The sequence below is a fragment of the Fistularia commersonii genome, chromosome 16, assembly GCF_037954325.1.
Source record: "Fistularia commersonii isolate RoL2024-O1a breed Wild chromosome 16, RoL_Fcom_v1.0, whole genome shotgun sequence".
NCBI classification, from domain to species: domain Eukaryota; kingdom Metazoa; phylum Chordata; class Actinopteri; order Syngnathiformes; family Fistulariidae; genus Fistularia; species Fistularia commersonii.
Genome location: NC_141299.1, coordinates 15,697,737 through 15,713,070, shown reverse-complemented (window position 1 = coordinate 15,713,070; position 15,334 = coordinate 15,697,737). Strand labels below are relative to the sequence as shown.

At 40.2% G+C, this 15,334-nt stretch overlaps 1 protein-coding gene across 2 annotated transcripts; it reads left to right on the top strand.

Moving 5' to 3' along the window:
- The first annotated feature begins 5,539 nt into the window (after positions 1-5,539).
- On the top strand, positions 5,540-15,251 carry tbxa2r (thromboxane A2 receptor). 2 transcript variants are annotated; one of them, XM_086162126.1, is made up of 3 exons: positions 5,540-6,465; positions 10,497-11,429; positions 13,748-15,251. In XM_086162126.1, exons 2-3 carry the CDS (start codon positions 10,632-10,634, stop codon positions 13,973-13,975), a joined length of 1,026 nt encoding a protein of 341 aa, XP_086018252.1. In that variant the 5' UTR covers positions 5,540-6,465; positions 10,497-10,631; the 3' UTR covers positions 13,976-15,251. The 2 variants fall into 2 exon arrangements, with proteins under 2 accessions (XP_086018252.1, XP_086018253.1); XM_086162127.1 differs by lacking the exon at positions 5,540-6,465 and having other exon boundaries at positions 9,019-11,429.
- The last annotated feature ends 83 nt before the right edge of the window (positions 15,252-15,334 follow it).

Genomic DNA, 15,334 nt, shown 5'->3' with positions numbered 1-15,334 from the left:
TAGATTTCTTCCCGAAAAAGCCCCCTTGATAAGGGCCATTCGGGTCCATTGTCATTTATACTTTTTTTTTGGGCCTTTTTTTGGCGTTTAGGCAGATGAGCTGTGCTCTGCTATGAAGACCAGAGTGTAAGGATGAACCAAACACATCCGTCATCATCAAGCAACAGCGTTATCTCAACAATTCAGTTGAGGATTTTCCATTTGTTTGTTTTTGGTTTTCGGTTTATCCTTTAATTTATTTGTCATCCTCCGTATTTGGTAGGTCTCTGCAGCACGACAACGTCCACTGTGTTCGAAATGGGTTCCATTAAAACCACCGCCCTTGATGAAATCTGGCAATGACATCAGTGAACTAAAATCAATCTGCTTGTTTTTTTTTCCCTTTTCCACAAAGTATGGTACACAGGAAATTAGTTTTGCAGTTGTACACCAAAGTCATTGACCTCTTTCCGTGTTGAATGGCCGGGCCGTGAGATCAATACTAAACTGCCCACGAGTTCCGTCAAGTTATTTTGAGAGTACAGTAACGTCAGTAGATGTTGAATCCGCTGTGAAGAACATGCGCTTGAAAGAACATCTGGGAGGTTTCATGCAATTCCTCCGGGGCCCATCGAACGAGCTTGAATGACATCTCTGGGATTAAATGAATTTTTTTTTTCCATATCCTTTCTTTGAATAGTGTATTTTACAGTGTAATCTAAAAATAAATTGTAGTTTCGTCTTGCGTAATACAAATTTGCCACCATTCACTCACTCATTCATACCTCATGTAGAGGCGACACTCATTTGGATCATGTAGATACACAACAGTTCACTCTATTATTCAAACATTTTGGGCAATTTTTGTTTTTTACATGAATTTCCTGCAAGCTTTTGGACCGTGGGATGAATCCGGAGAAACACAAAAAGGCCCCCTGTTTTAATCGAAGCCTTCTTGCTGTGAGGCGTATGCTAACCTGTCTTTGCAAACAGACAAACGTAAAAAAAAAAGGAATTCCGAGCAAAATAATGCACGTCATTCTTACCGAAGAATTGGCCTATACGCTTGTCTTTGAGCGAGCCGGCTCACAGATGGATGGGAATGAGGGAAGATCTTCTGCAGCGTCAGAGGGGACTTTACGTTCCCAGAAATGCAAAATCGGACGTACGTTTTCCAAGCTTCGGGATTTTAATAGCGGAACGGGCGGAGTCTTGTATCTGAAATCCACCTGCAGAGATATTTGCCAAAGGTTTGACCCACTTGCTGAGTTCAGACAAAGTTCAATTTTGTTGTTTTCCCTGGCAGCTTTACTGTTATGTTTGTTTTTAATTTTTGTTTTTCTTATTTTTTCTGCACCATTTTTTTTTTTTTTTTTTTTTTTTTTACAGCTCATTGGGGTGTAATCAAATCTGTATTCTCAGGGCCGATGCAGACTGACGCACATCAGGAGCTTGTTGTTTGTGTGCGTGCCTGCACTCCCCCAATGTTCACACAGTCGGGTCTTGTCTTTTTATATAAAATCGTCTCAACAATAATGAAGTAAACAAGTTATTTTTCAAGTCCCTCCTGACTTCTGATTTCAAGGGAGTGATCTGGATCTTCAAGGCCACCAGGAAGTGGGTACAAAAAGGGTACAATCGTGTCCGTTAGTGCAACACGTGACCGGATTCTACCCAAGATATGTATTTTATTAGACGACTGATGGTTTTAATTGAAAGCCAAATGAATCTGCGTTTAATATAAGAGCTGTCGGTAATCTGTGAAATTAAAAAAATATCAAAATGGATTAAAAAAAAAAAAAAGAAAAAGCGAATCTGTGTCCACCCCCGCTGATCTCTCCAACTTCTTCTACGTGCAACCAGACCATAGCTGCTAATAATTTTAACATCTCCCACATCTGCTGCATCCGAAACCTTTCAAGTGGTTGGTACCGGCGAAAAAAAAAAAAATGAGACAGGGCGTGATATAACCTCCATCATCTGCACAGCGGCGTGCAGGATCATCCCCGCCGGTGGAAAACAGATGGTCCAAAATATGTTCTCGATGTCAAGTCAGACCGTCTCGGCACGACGAAGTTTCAACGACGACGCCAAGAACCTTCAGACGCGACGAATACGGAATAGCTGTCGGATCCCTGTTCACGGGCCAGGGCCAGAATACCTGACCTGTCGAACGAGCATACGACTGCTTCCGTGTTTGGAGAAAATTCGAGGAAAATCAAACGAATTTGCCATGCGGGTATAACCGAGGTCCGGTGTTAGCGGCTCGCCTTTTACAAGCTGAGCAAAGTCTTGAGCTTGCAGGCAGAGGAGAGCATTTAAAACGCCTGGCAGAGGAGGTGACGGAAAGAATGTGCTCGCTGGCTCTGGTTGGGGTAAACACTGACCAAGGAGTTGGATGCATCATTTTCGGGGGATATCCCGCTGCTGCTCCGCCGCCCCAAAAATTTCCAGGAGTAAAGAAGTGAAATCCTGAGTGTGCAGATGGTCCAACGGCTTCAACGTTGGTGCTCGGTATCTCCAAAAGGCCGACCCGCGTGCTAATCTACCTTTTTATGATTTCTTAATGGGAATCATTTGGCAATTTGTCAAATAGATGTAGTAGAAGTAGTAAAAGCAATTTTTCTGTGTCCCGCTATGTAGAGCTGTTGTGCCAGATCTGCTGTAATTCCGATAAATTCAACGGCTCGATCCTGAAATCATGATGTTGCAATGGGCGAAGATGACTATTCAGTGTTTCCGGCGAGGGGAACCTCCCTGCTGACAGAGAAGCTCTTGTTTAAGAATTAAATATTACAATCCAGTGAAAGGATGCAACAATCACAGTTTGTGTGAAAGTGCTTGGTACGTTGAAGCCAGAGGAAACTAGTTTTTTGTAAACATCTTCGTCATCGTTAAACAAAAGTTTTGTGGACATGCCATTGAATTCAATGGAAATCTCAAATGTATGCGTGATATGTTGGGTCTCATATCCTGAACTTAGGTGTTGCTGAGGGTCAATCGTTTATAAAATATGTTTGTTTTTCACCTGGGCTGTATTTGATTCGGCTCTTGTCTGCCCTGCCGATGTCCCTTGGAGTCAAAACAGAGAATCAGATCCTGCACGAAACCGTGGCCACGGAATTTAACAACATGTGCCTTCAAATATTCAATCGCCAAAAGGATTTGATATTGAGGAACCACGTCGCGGTCTTGTCGTCCACTCGGAAACTTTATCCTGCGATCCCTGTTTTTTTTCTTTAAAATAGCAGAAGACGTGATGCTACACTGAGCTAGCTGGAGCTGAATCACCCCTTCCGTGGTATCGGCCCCACTTTTGTCGTCTGCAATAATGTCACGGTCAGCTGAGATCATTTTTGAATTTATTGTTTTGGTGAATCTCCATGAGGTTTTTCTTACTAATTTCTGACTAATTTCCCGACACGCAAATCTGGTCAGCCAATCACAGAGGTTTCCTGGCGGTTTTCTACATATGACTTTGTGTCATTTCCTGTTCCCATTTCGGCTGAATAGGTTTTCTCAGGTTCTGGTACAGGATGGTTTGAATTTTGGTCTGGTAGAAACCTAACCCAAACATGTTTGGCTAAGGTTTTATGATAGGCTGTCCAAAACAAGGGATCTTGAGTGCCATGTCGCCCCGTTCGCCCTTTTTGATAATTCATACTTTATTAATCCCTTGCGAGAAATTCCTTCTTGCCATCATGGATGAACCATGAGCAGTTGGCTGCCATCTAGCAGCGCCGGGGGAGCAGTTAGGGGTTCGGTGTCTTCCGCAACGACACTTCGGAAGACTAGAAGGAGCCGGGAATCGAACCGAGAATGTTCGGTTCCAAGGAAGATCGCGAGCCCCCAGGCCACGCCGCCCCTACAAATTGGACGTCCCTCATCTATCACACTTTCAGTTCAAGCCACAGGGAGACGATATAAATGGGGAATTCATTCATTGAACCGCTGCTTATCCATGTCTGGGTTGCAGTGGCAGTAGACTGAGGTCAAACCCAGATGTTGTTCCCAGTACGGCACTCTCTCTCTCTTCTGAGGGCATTCCAAAGCCAGCTATTATATATAATCCCTCTGGGATGCTCTGAGTTGACCACATGGTCTCCTATCAAGCAGGACATCAAGCGAGAAAGCTCCCGGGAGGCATCGTTATCAGTTCTATGAATTGCTTCTCCTTGCTCCTCTTGGCCAAAAGGAGCAGGGGCAAGCTCCCCCAAGATGTCCATACTCCTAACCTTGTTTTTTTTTAGGCCAGCAACCCTTTGGAAATCTTTTAGTTCTGACTGAGTTCATGACCACAGGTGAAAGTTGGTACGAGGATTTAAGACTATATTGACTGATGCAGAACCATGCATTCCTGAAGAGGCTGCAGCAATCCGACAGTCACCTGCATGCTCCGTCTCGCCCTCACTTCTAAACAAGACTCCTAAGGTACTTAAAGTCTGGCACTTTTCTTCCAGCTTGCTTGGGTCCACTGGTTTTCAGAGGGCCTGACCGGTAAATTCACAGCATAATTACCTAGAAGTAACACGAAATCCAAATTTTTCCTTTGTTTTAGTGTGAAGGAGAACAGCTAAATGATCAAAATCTTTACAGCTAATGAAGTGTTCCTTTAAAAAATACATGACAAGCAACCGCAGATTTGCTAAGAAAAGTACAATTTCAACTACCCTATGCCTCGGTTCTGTCTTCTCAGTTCTCCGTGCATTTTGTTGTATTTTTCGCCATGGCGAGTCTCATAGTGGCAACCAAACTTGCTGCATCCACACCGAGCATACAGGTCTCTTATTAACCTCAACCAACAAATAAGAAATGTACTGTTTTTCTTGACAAACCCTGCACTCCATGTCCACTTTTCTCTTTTTTGACAACGACATCTTGCTGCTGAGGGTGTCGGGTCCGACGGAAAAGCAGGTGAATCTTTAACAATGAGATGAAATGCCATTTACAGACCATCTGCTGTTAGTTCTGCGTCACATAGTGTTGTGCCATGTTGCTAACACTGACTAAAACAGTGCAACCCTAGCAGACAATCTCAGAACTGCATGTTTATTTTAAAAAAAAGTACATGATTTTTATGTATTATTTCAAATTGTAGATTTATTCCGCGGGCCGCTTTGGACCCCCAGGTGGGCCGGCACCGGCCCGCGGGCCGTACGTTTGACATCCCCGATCTAGACTATTTCCACTGCCTTTTGGAGATGTTGACATTTGCTGATGTTGGGAACAGAACCATAAATTAGCGTGTTGATATGGAAACCTCCCCATGACCAAACCGAGAAACCTTTGTCTATTAAGATCACAAACGGACAGAAAGTAGCCCAGACGAAGCCCGACTTAACGAGAAATTCCAAGTAAGGTTGAGCGCGGACGCAGCTGCTTCACACATTTCTGCACAGGCCAGATGGCTCAAAGTAACCCATGACCGACAGAACTCTCTGTGGGTCCATCGACAAATCTACAAAGGAGACGTCAAGAGGATGAGCATACCTCCATAATCCATGGAGGATTCCCACAAGAGAGGATGTCAATCCTCTTGGAACATCGGACGGGGATCCGAGAGGGTTTCGTGGGAGAAACGGGGAATCAAACTTTGAATATACGTGTCGTCCTGCGGACACTGACATCGCTTCTTGTGTCGTGTTCAACGAGAACATTTAGTTCATCTGAAATAAACAAGAAGCTGCAGCCTGTAACTCGCTCCATCTTAAATCCCGCTCTCGGATTTCAATTCTTTTTTTTTCTTTTTTGGCGTTAGTGATCACCATCTGTGCTGCACGTGTGTCTTGGTTATCTAATCGTATCAGACGCTTAAAAAAAAAAGGTGAAACCGTATTTCTTTAATTTCTTTTATAATAACGTATCCTTTATGAATTCCTGGGGGTGAAATTCGTTCTCTGTAATAAACCCATCATGGATGATTTGTTTCACGCCATTTTCTCAGTTTTTAAGTTTTCTTCTTTTTTTTTTTTTTGCATCCATACCTGTTCTTAATTTGATCTTTTTCTTTAATCCCTATATGTTCAAGTAAATAAAGCATATAGGCTTACGAAAACCGTAACAGCCCAGTATCTGCCGCCTTTGGATATTTCCCCTTTTTTTTTTTTTTCCCTCTTACAGCCACATTAAGAATGTTTCTTCTTTTCTTTTTTTTTTATGTTAAGCTTTTAGTAAATTCCTTCCTTAAACAGCGCGTGGCTTCCAAGAACCCTCCCCCTTTGTCTACTTCAAGAAAGCAAAAGGAAGCAACACCAGAGGCGGGAGAGATCACTATCTGAGCTGCTGCGAGGGAGAGGACAGCAAGGGCACGGGAATAGAAAATGTGCAGGCATTCCAGCCCTCTTGAAGACGCCGTCTTGGAATTTTCTCTTCAGACAGGGTTCGGTGTGTTTGAAATATTTATTCCATGATTATGGGAGCGGAGCCATCCTGCAAATGAGAGAGTATTTATTAAAGCAACCGGTCCCATGCTGCAACTCCATACTGGTAAGTTATAGTTTCTCATATAGTAGACTCAAATCGGGCTGTAATTAAAACATTATAGTTATTGTCTATCAAGCATGTTGGACTTAACTCCAAATTTAACCCGTTTTTAAATCATGACATAACACGATGAGCAGTTATCTTGGGAATGACAAGTTCCATATGTGATGCTAAAAGTTATAACAACAATTAGAACTTTCAATAATGTTTTGCTGTTTTTTTTTCCTGCATTAAAATAGTTATTTGTAAAATAGAACGCAAAATCACCACAAATATTGTATGTTACCCAACTTCGGACGTTTTTTAAAGTTGCTCGCCGTGACCCATATTTGCCATGTGAGTGCAGGTGACCAAATGTACATGTGTAATTTCAAAAGTAGCTTAATTTAATTTCATTTTATAGAGTCTAGCATCATTTTAATTATTGCACTGTAACTGGACACTAGTACATTCCCTTAAAGAGAGCTCCCGTCATCCTGAAACAGCTGATGTTAAACATTTGTTGACTTATAATGAAGACTGATTTCAACCAGAATCAGTATCACATATATTAATATATACATATTAATTCAGAAATGCAAGAACAAAGGGAGAAATTGCACTAATTCCCAGTTAATTTGTTGAGTAAAAGTTTTTGGGGGTTGACAATAAATACTGTGACCATATACATATATATATATATATATATGGATGTGTATGTGTGTGTACATATATATATATATATCCAATTTACATGTGTCTCGGAGTATTCTCTCTGTTCACATTTTTATTTATTTACTTTATTTTATTCTCTTTATTTACAAATATGTGTAGAGGTTTTGGATGAAGACCAGAACGTCTCACCGGAAAAAAAAAAATTGGACTTTTGCCTACATCGTCAGTCGCACTACATTACACACACTCTTCTACACAAACCGCATGGTTACCAGACATGACATTTATTTTTTTTCTCCATCATTAGCATCAATATTATGGGAAAAATGTGGTCTGGACATTTCATTCCATTTAAGAGCAATACTTTTCGGGTGTTTATGTCTGCTGTATTTATAATGTAAATAGGGGATGATTACGTGATTACATCATGGATTTTCTTGCCTGGAAAATTGTGATACATGATGGAACTGTGTAAACCTAAACAGATACTGCCTTGTTAATATTTGATATATATCAAATATATTTATATATATGATATATACCTGGATCAAGGGTTTATTCAATTCAAATATTTTACGTCATGGAAAATTAAGGTATTAAGTAGTATAAGATAAGATAAAAATAACTTTATTTATCCTGAAGGAAATTGTTGTGCCAGAGTTTCAAGCAAAAACATAACAATAATAGACAATAGTAGGAAGGAGGGAGAATAAGAAATACAATAAAACATAAAATATAAATTGTCAAGGTATGTGCCGATTCAAAATCTTGAATGACCAGCCGTCCAATTCATCAGACAGAATTTACGAGAAATCCCCTCACAAAAATCAGGAAGAATGACCATGATAAAATGATAAGACCCAAAGCAGAAAATTGCTAATTATTCCATGTATGGGAACACAAATAGAGCTTCTCGACAGGAGTCGTACACCAATTTCACCAATTACCGAGGGGTCGACTTACAAACAGTAACTATTACAACCGAGCACTCAAGTCCCGGAAAGTCAAACCATTTAACCTCCATTTCCTGTGGTTTTCAATTAGCAGTAACACTAACCCGTCTCCATCCCTCAGGAAGTGAATATGGAGTGGCCACATATTGACACTATTTTCAATGCTTTACCTAAAAAGCTTTTCAGGGTCACAGCACGACTACTGAAGGCTCTCCGACCCGTCCGAGGGTTTGGAGTTCAAGGACCGTAGACAAAATATGGTCAAACAAAAAAACAAAAAAGCAGCCAATAAAAAAAACACATTACTGATATAAAAGCAGCCAATAAAAAAACACATTACTGATATATATGCATATATATTTATATATACATGTATACATATCTGCAGGGCAAGCGACAGACGATGAATGGGGGATGTGAATGTATATATATATATATATATATATATATATATGTTTATTGAAAATAAGAATAAAATTAAGTAAATATATATATATGTATATATATATTATATAGAAGATGGATGAATGATATATATTTGTACATATATATATGATAAAAATAAGAATAAAATAACGTAAAAAAAATAAAAATGCTAACAAAAAGAATTCTCAGAGACATATTTACATTGGTGCAGAAATGCAAACACTAAGAGAGTAATTGCACTAATTCCCTGTAGATTTGTTATGTAAAAGTGTATTATATATATATATATATATATATATACATAAAAATATCATATATGTATTATGTAATATATGAGAAATATAGCAAACAATAAAGAAACGATATTACTGATATATATGCATATATGTATATATATATATACATATATATATGTATATATATATATATGCGACAGAAGATGGAGGGATGATATATATGTGTACATATATATATATATATATTTAATAAAAATAAGAATAAAATAAATAAATAAAAACGCTAACAAAAAGAATACTCAGACCTTTGTACATTAGTTCAGAAATGCAAACACTAAGAGAGTAATTGCACTAATTCCCTAATTATTCCCTTCTCTAGTTAGATTTATTAAGTCAAAGCATATCAAATATATATAATATCATATATGTAGTAAATAATATATATATATGACTAATATTGCTTTTTATTGGCTGCATTTTTGAGCAACAACATTGTTGGACGGATTCACCAGTGACATTTTATTCTTTATTGTTTTCCTCCAAATCACGTATATCCATGATTCCTTCTCGCTCTGTTTGACCTACAAATGGTTCGGCCACGTTTGGTCACAAATGATCTCACCACAACAGTGCACACATGCCACGGGATGGAGGGGGTTAAAAGTGAAGGCTGGCACTGACACTTGACTTCCTGTGACTTGACTGTGAGCGCTGGTCATGTAGTTCTACTTCCTGCCTTGATATGCCTGCTCTCTTACATGATGTCATTCTTTGAACGCATCCATTTTCAACACACGAACGCTGACTGTGGGTTGGAATGAGGATCAAAAAAAAATAATAAAAATAACGGGATTAATAATGACTTTGTCATACATTAAATGGCCATGAGAAGATGAGATGTGCTTTCTTGATTTGTTGGGTGATGATTTCGTGGACATACAGGACTGTCTCAGAAAATTAGAATATTGTGATAAAGTTCTTTATCTCCTTTAATGCAATTAAAAAAAATTAAATTTTCATAATATTCTAATATTTTGAGATAGGATTTTTGAGTTTTCTTAAGATGTAAGCCATAATCAGCAATTTTAAAATAATAAAAGGCATGCAATATTTCAGTTGATTTGTAATGACTCCAGAATGTATGACATTTTTGTTTATGTAATTACATTACAGAAGATAAAGAACTTTATCGTAATATTCTAATTTTCTGTGACAGTCCTGTACAAGGACGAGACAGGCTAGAAATACACATTGAAAAAAAACTCTGAAATGTAAAAGTAAATTTAAAAAATCTAATGTAATCTAAAAAATAAAATAAAATAAAATCAGTCTCTCATATTTACCGATATATAGGAATAAAATGTGTTGGAGGTGGTAATAATGAACGGAAATGGATTTTGACCGAAAAGAACATTATAAGGAAAAGCAACCAAAAAAAAATAAAAACTGAACGCGAAAGCGATGAGGCAAAACTGTTACCGACACATTGTTTTGCAAATATCACGTTTAATACCCTCTAAAACCACAATATAATTTTGATCTGTTTTGTTCACCGCGCTTTTCGGTTGCTAGCGTGTTGAAAGGAACAGATGTAGATAAGAAAAGAGACAAAGAATGCAGTTTGATTCTAAACAGAACCTCCAAGCCAAGTGAGTTCCTTTGAAGAAAAATAAAGACGAGAAATAAATCATTTTAATGCAAGTCAGCCTTTTTTGAAGAATCGTTGCCGATTTCATACTTTCTGTGTTTGTATCTTCTTTCCCAGGCGAAAAAAAGAGACTTGCGTTATCTTGAATTCCCGGTTTCGTCATCGCTGCCGAAGATGGAAACGAAATCGAGCGGCGTGGACTCGTCGCTACGCCTCTGATTCATCTGGAAATCCGAAAATCAGCCGACCGCCATGAATCACTCCGACCGGACGTTCTCGAACGCCACGCCTCTGTGCTACTCCATCTACAATCCTCTAAAACCTTTCAAACTAAGCATCGCATCGGTCTACCATTCAGCCACCATCACCACATTGGGTCTTGTGTCCAATATAATCGCCTTCGTTGTTCTAATGAAGTCTTTCTACAGGGTGAGAAACCTTTCCCGTTCCTTCTTCTCGATCTTCCTGGGTAGCCTGGTGGTCACCGACTTCATGGGTCTTCTCACCACCGGCTCCATCGTGATCTCCTTCCACGTGACAAACGTCAGCTGGCGCCAGTTGGACCCGAAATGCCACTTTTGCAACTTCATGGGCATGAGCATGGTTTTCTACGGACTTTGCCCCCTGCTCCTGGGCGCCGCCATGGCGGTCGAACGTTTCATCGGCATCAACTGTCCATTCGTTCATTCCAGCAGCATGCCAAAGAGCCGAACGACCGCCATGGTGTTGACGGTCTGGTTTATCGCCGGTACCGTATCTCTGCTGCCCCTGATAGGCCTCGGGAGCTACCATTTGCAGGTGCCTGGAACCTGGTGCTTTTTGAACGTCAGCTCGAAAGGAAACGACATGGCCTTCGCTCTAATTTTCTCCCTCACCGGGTTGATGTGTATCGCCGCGTCGTTTTTGTTGAACACGGTTAGTGTCGTGACTCTGATCAAGGTGTGCTGCGGACGAAACGGCGCCCTACGTCGCCGAGACCACGAAGTGGAAATGATGGTGCAGCTCATCCTGATCATGGTGATCGCCTCCGCCTGCTGGTGTCCCTTCCTGGTGAGCGCCGCTACCGTTGCTATTATCATGAAATGTTGGATAAATTACAGGCTACGGTCGAGATAAGGGCAACTTTATCGACCCCCCCCCCCCCATCGGTGAGATTCCTTTGTCGCGGCACCGTAACAGTTATTATGTCAAAAAATTTAAAAAAATAAAATTCCCTTCAGGGGTCGCCAAAGCGAATCAACCTTCTCCATCGAACCCTATTCTCTGTATCCTCCTCTCTCTTCATATCCTCTCCCGCTGCATCCATCAATCTTCTCTTCGGTCTTCCTGGAGACCTCCAATTCCAAACCATCTCGGTCTGGCTTCTCTGACCTTCTCTCCAAAACATCTAACATGTGTTGTTCCTCTGATAGACTCCTTCCTGAAAATATGAATATAAATAGAGAGACAGAAGATAGCAAGACAGCCACTAATAAATAGACAGCAGCAACAACAACAACAAGATCAGGGATAATAATGGACAACATAAAGGAAGAGTAAGGGTGAAAAATACACAACCAGAACTAAATGACAATATAAATAGAGTGACAATAGCAGTGAGAAGAATAAAATGAAGAAACAAATATAGGCAGGATGAGGGTGAGGTAGTGAGGTTGTGGAAGCAGAGCGCTACTGATTGTCCGCCTTCCCTGAAATACGATGACATTAGACTCACTGTACCACTTGAGACAAATTCGGGGAGGAGTGTATCAATGGACATTTTGGGAAAAGCCCTGGGGGAAATGTTTTCCAGTGTTTAGAGCGCAACCATGTGTAATGTTCTTATCAGCACTGCCAGTCAAGCTTGTGAACAACGAAACATCACATGGTCCTAAGCTTCTGTTCTTGGCTTCTCCTCTTTATGCATTTGTCTGAAGTAACGCGGCATGCTGTGAGACTGTAAGCTCATTGAGGGGAAATCTGGAAAACCAATACCTTAAAAGGCAGCCTCGGAGATGTTTAATTGCCAGTCGAGGAGACTTCGGCGTCGCCGGAGCCGACGACGCGGTGACATCCCCTGCTAAGCTGTCAAAAAGCAAACAAATACGAGCGATAAAGCACAATAAACTTCCAGATTTAACGTCGACCTCCCCGCGTTGATGTCGGCCTCCGTGAGCCGTCTGAGGAATGAGGGATCAGCGCTGACAAAACTGCGAGCTCTTTCATGATGACCTTTTCATCACCCTTTTCCTCTCGGGTTCTGGCACCGTTCGATGAATTACAGCTGCGAGCCCGCCGTCGGTCCTTTCCCCAAAGTCAAAAAGTAACAATCCTTGCTTTAGCCGTTGGCTTCATTGCCGATTTCCAGACATCACGTAACATAGCAGCAAATGTGTTTAACATAAGTTAACATTAAAGTTATATCATAGAGGTAATGATAACCCGCATAAACATGGTTGACCGATAGCTACGTGAACAAAAGTGCATTCATTAACCCTCGTGCGATGTTAACATTGTGTTTACTCCCCTTGTCCTACGGGTCAAAGATGACCCATAAGACAATCTTTGTACCCTAGTGGAAACATAAACAAAAAAGAGGTATCACTTTTTCTAATTACGGGGTCTCTTTAGGAAAAGTCATAAAATTTCAAGTTGGAAAAAAATAGGTTGAGGTGTTTTTTCTACAGCTAAACATGCTAGTGGGTCACTTCTGACCCGCAAGACAACGCAAGGGTTAAAACAAATGAATAAGGGATATTTTTAGTTGTACGTCAGTCATCCAAACCTTTTTAGTACTTTATGGAAGGAGGGCTCAGCGAATCCCGCCAATAAAACCATGACCCCGATTATTAATATCAATACGTGTCATCTCTTACTACACTCCTAATAAACACTTCACATAGTTTCAGCTCTTTCTCTTGTGTTGTTTATTACCACCCTCCCCTCTTGATTCGCCTAACACTAACACAGATTCTTCATCGCCATGGCTACAATACCTAAACTTGCGCCTTGTCAGTTTTATTTATGAAAACGTTTCCGCAGAAGTTAGTAGACAGTCACACAGGACAAAGGCATACTCGGGCAAAATATCATCAAGCCTCCCCCCCCCCCCAAAAAAAGCCATTATTTAGTCGCACATCTCTTATTGTGAAATTCTCAGGGTGTTTCAAATCTTAAGTAGATGTTGAATAATCCTCACCCAGCTCGCCTCTGGAGAAATCTTCGCCTTATTAAAACTGCGCATCTCTAAGGTTCGCTGCTGTTAGAAACCTTTTTTTTTTTTTGGCCTCTTCTTTTTAATTTCTGCCGTCCTCGATCGTTCCTTTCGGTTTTTTACATCATACCTCCGTGTCCGTTCTCACTCTTTTTCCCATCTCTCCATCCGACAGATCTTCATCATGCAAACGGTGCTGTCTGGTCATCAGCTCGAGATTAAAAAACTGCTATTATGGCTACGCTTTGCCTCCTTCAACCAAGTCCTGGACCCCTGGGTGTACATCCTGTTTCGCAGGTCGGTGCTACAGAGAGTTTACCCCCGTATTGACTGGTCTCAAACCTCCATCATCTCCAGATACCCGTCTTTGCAGAACACGGTTCGCAGGCTAACGCGGTCGTAGCTCGTGAATAACCGGGTGTCGGATGTAATGAGCGACCAGCGAAGCAAATCCATCGGCCTCCTCTTTCTCTCTGACCGAACTGGCTTTTATAACACTTGCTGTGTTGCTGGAGGACAATTCAATTTTGTTTTTTTTTGGTTTGTTTTTTTGCTGCATTCATCTCAATTCAGAGGAAGAACAATCACTCCAGAGAGAGAACAGGGACTCAGTGAACTCTTAAGCATTAACCTAATCTAATATCAGTATTACCCTTTGCACTGAGAGTAACATAAACCCCTTTAACTGTTTCAATTATGTAAATTATATTTACAAGTGCATTTATGATCTTGTCATGTAACACCTTGTTGTTAGCATGAAATCCGTTGTAAATCGTAATGCATTATGTCACTGCGATGGGGGAACATGTTATTGTCAAATGGATGCTGAAAATTATTATTTTGTGATTAGAGTCCATTTGATATTCATTTCACAAAGGTTATTTCTATGTATATTTATATCAATATATGTGCAATATGTAACAAAGAAGAATGCGGAGGATCGGTCATGTTATGTTTGTTTTATCCACACATCAACTGGTGAAAGGGACAAAAAAAAAAAAAAAAAAGGATGTTATGCTCAGGTTGTCGAAGCAAAGGGTCATTTTCCAAAAAAAAAAGATTTGTGTCACTGAAGACGCCCTCCGCTGAGACGGGATGGAAAAGTTTGCGTTATTTCCGCCCCGTCATCTCACGTATTCATTTAAAAATGACAATCACAGAGGAAATTACCTTGTGTTTATTTTTATTTTTTGGACTGAATTACATTTAGATTCCATGATTTCTACAGATCCGCATGTATAATGAAAAAGAGCTTCAACCAAGGCTAAGGTGTATTTACATTCTGCCATTGGATTAAACCCAGATTAGTTTAAATAGAATTCACGTTATGTCAATATCATATACTGAGCATGAGATGTTTCATTTTTTTCAAGGTATAACCTGTGCAATTCCTATGAAACAGTTTCCATGGAGACACAGTGAAGCCATCAGTTTCAAGTGTTTCTTATAAATGTCCTGTTTGTTTTTATTTTATTTTTTTGTACGTCAATACAATTACAGTTATCTAATGGAAAGCGTCATCAGGTGAAGGAATGATGAGTTGTCGTACAATCCTGACGGTTTGAAATCAAAAAATAAAATTATTGTATAAATTAAAACTGCATGCATATATTGGAAATTCATGCAAGGACTAAGAAAGTTTCTTTTTTTTATTAAATACGATATATCGGGGCGCTCTACCTCCCCTCTCTCTGACTCTCTATCTCTTCCTCCAGTGTCTATCTATGTAACTACTGGATCTATCTATCCCTCTCCGCGGATT

Bases quoted from the DNA above. Each gene is read 5' to 3' on its own strand.
- tbxa2r (XM_086162126.1), top strand. From the start codon at position 10,632: ATGAATCACTCCGACCGGACGTTCTCGAACGCCACGCCTCTGTGCTAC. The intron at 11,430-13,747 runs GTGAGCGCCGCT...TCCATCCGACAG, and splicing joins CCTGCTGGTGTCCCTTCCTG to ATCTTCATCATGCAAACGGT.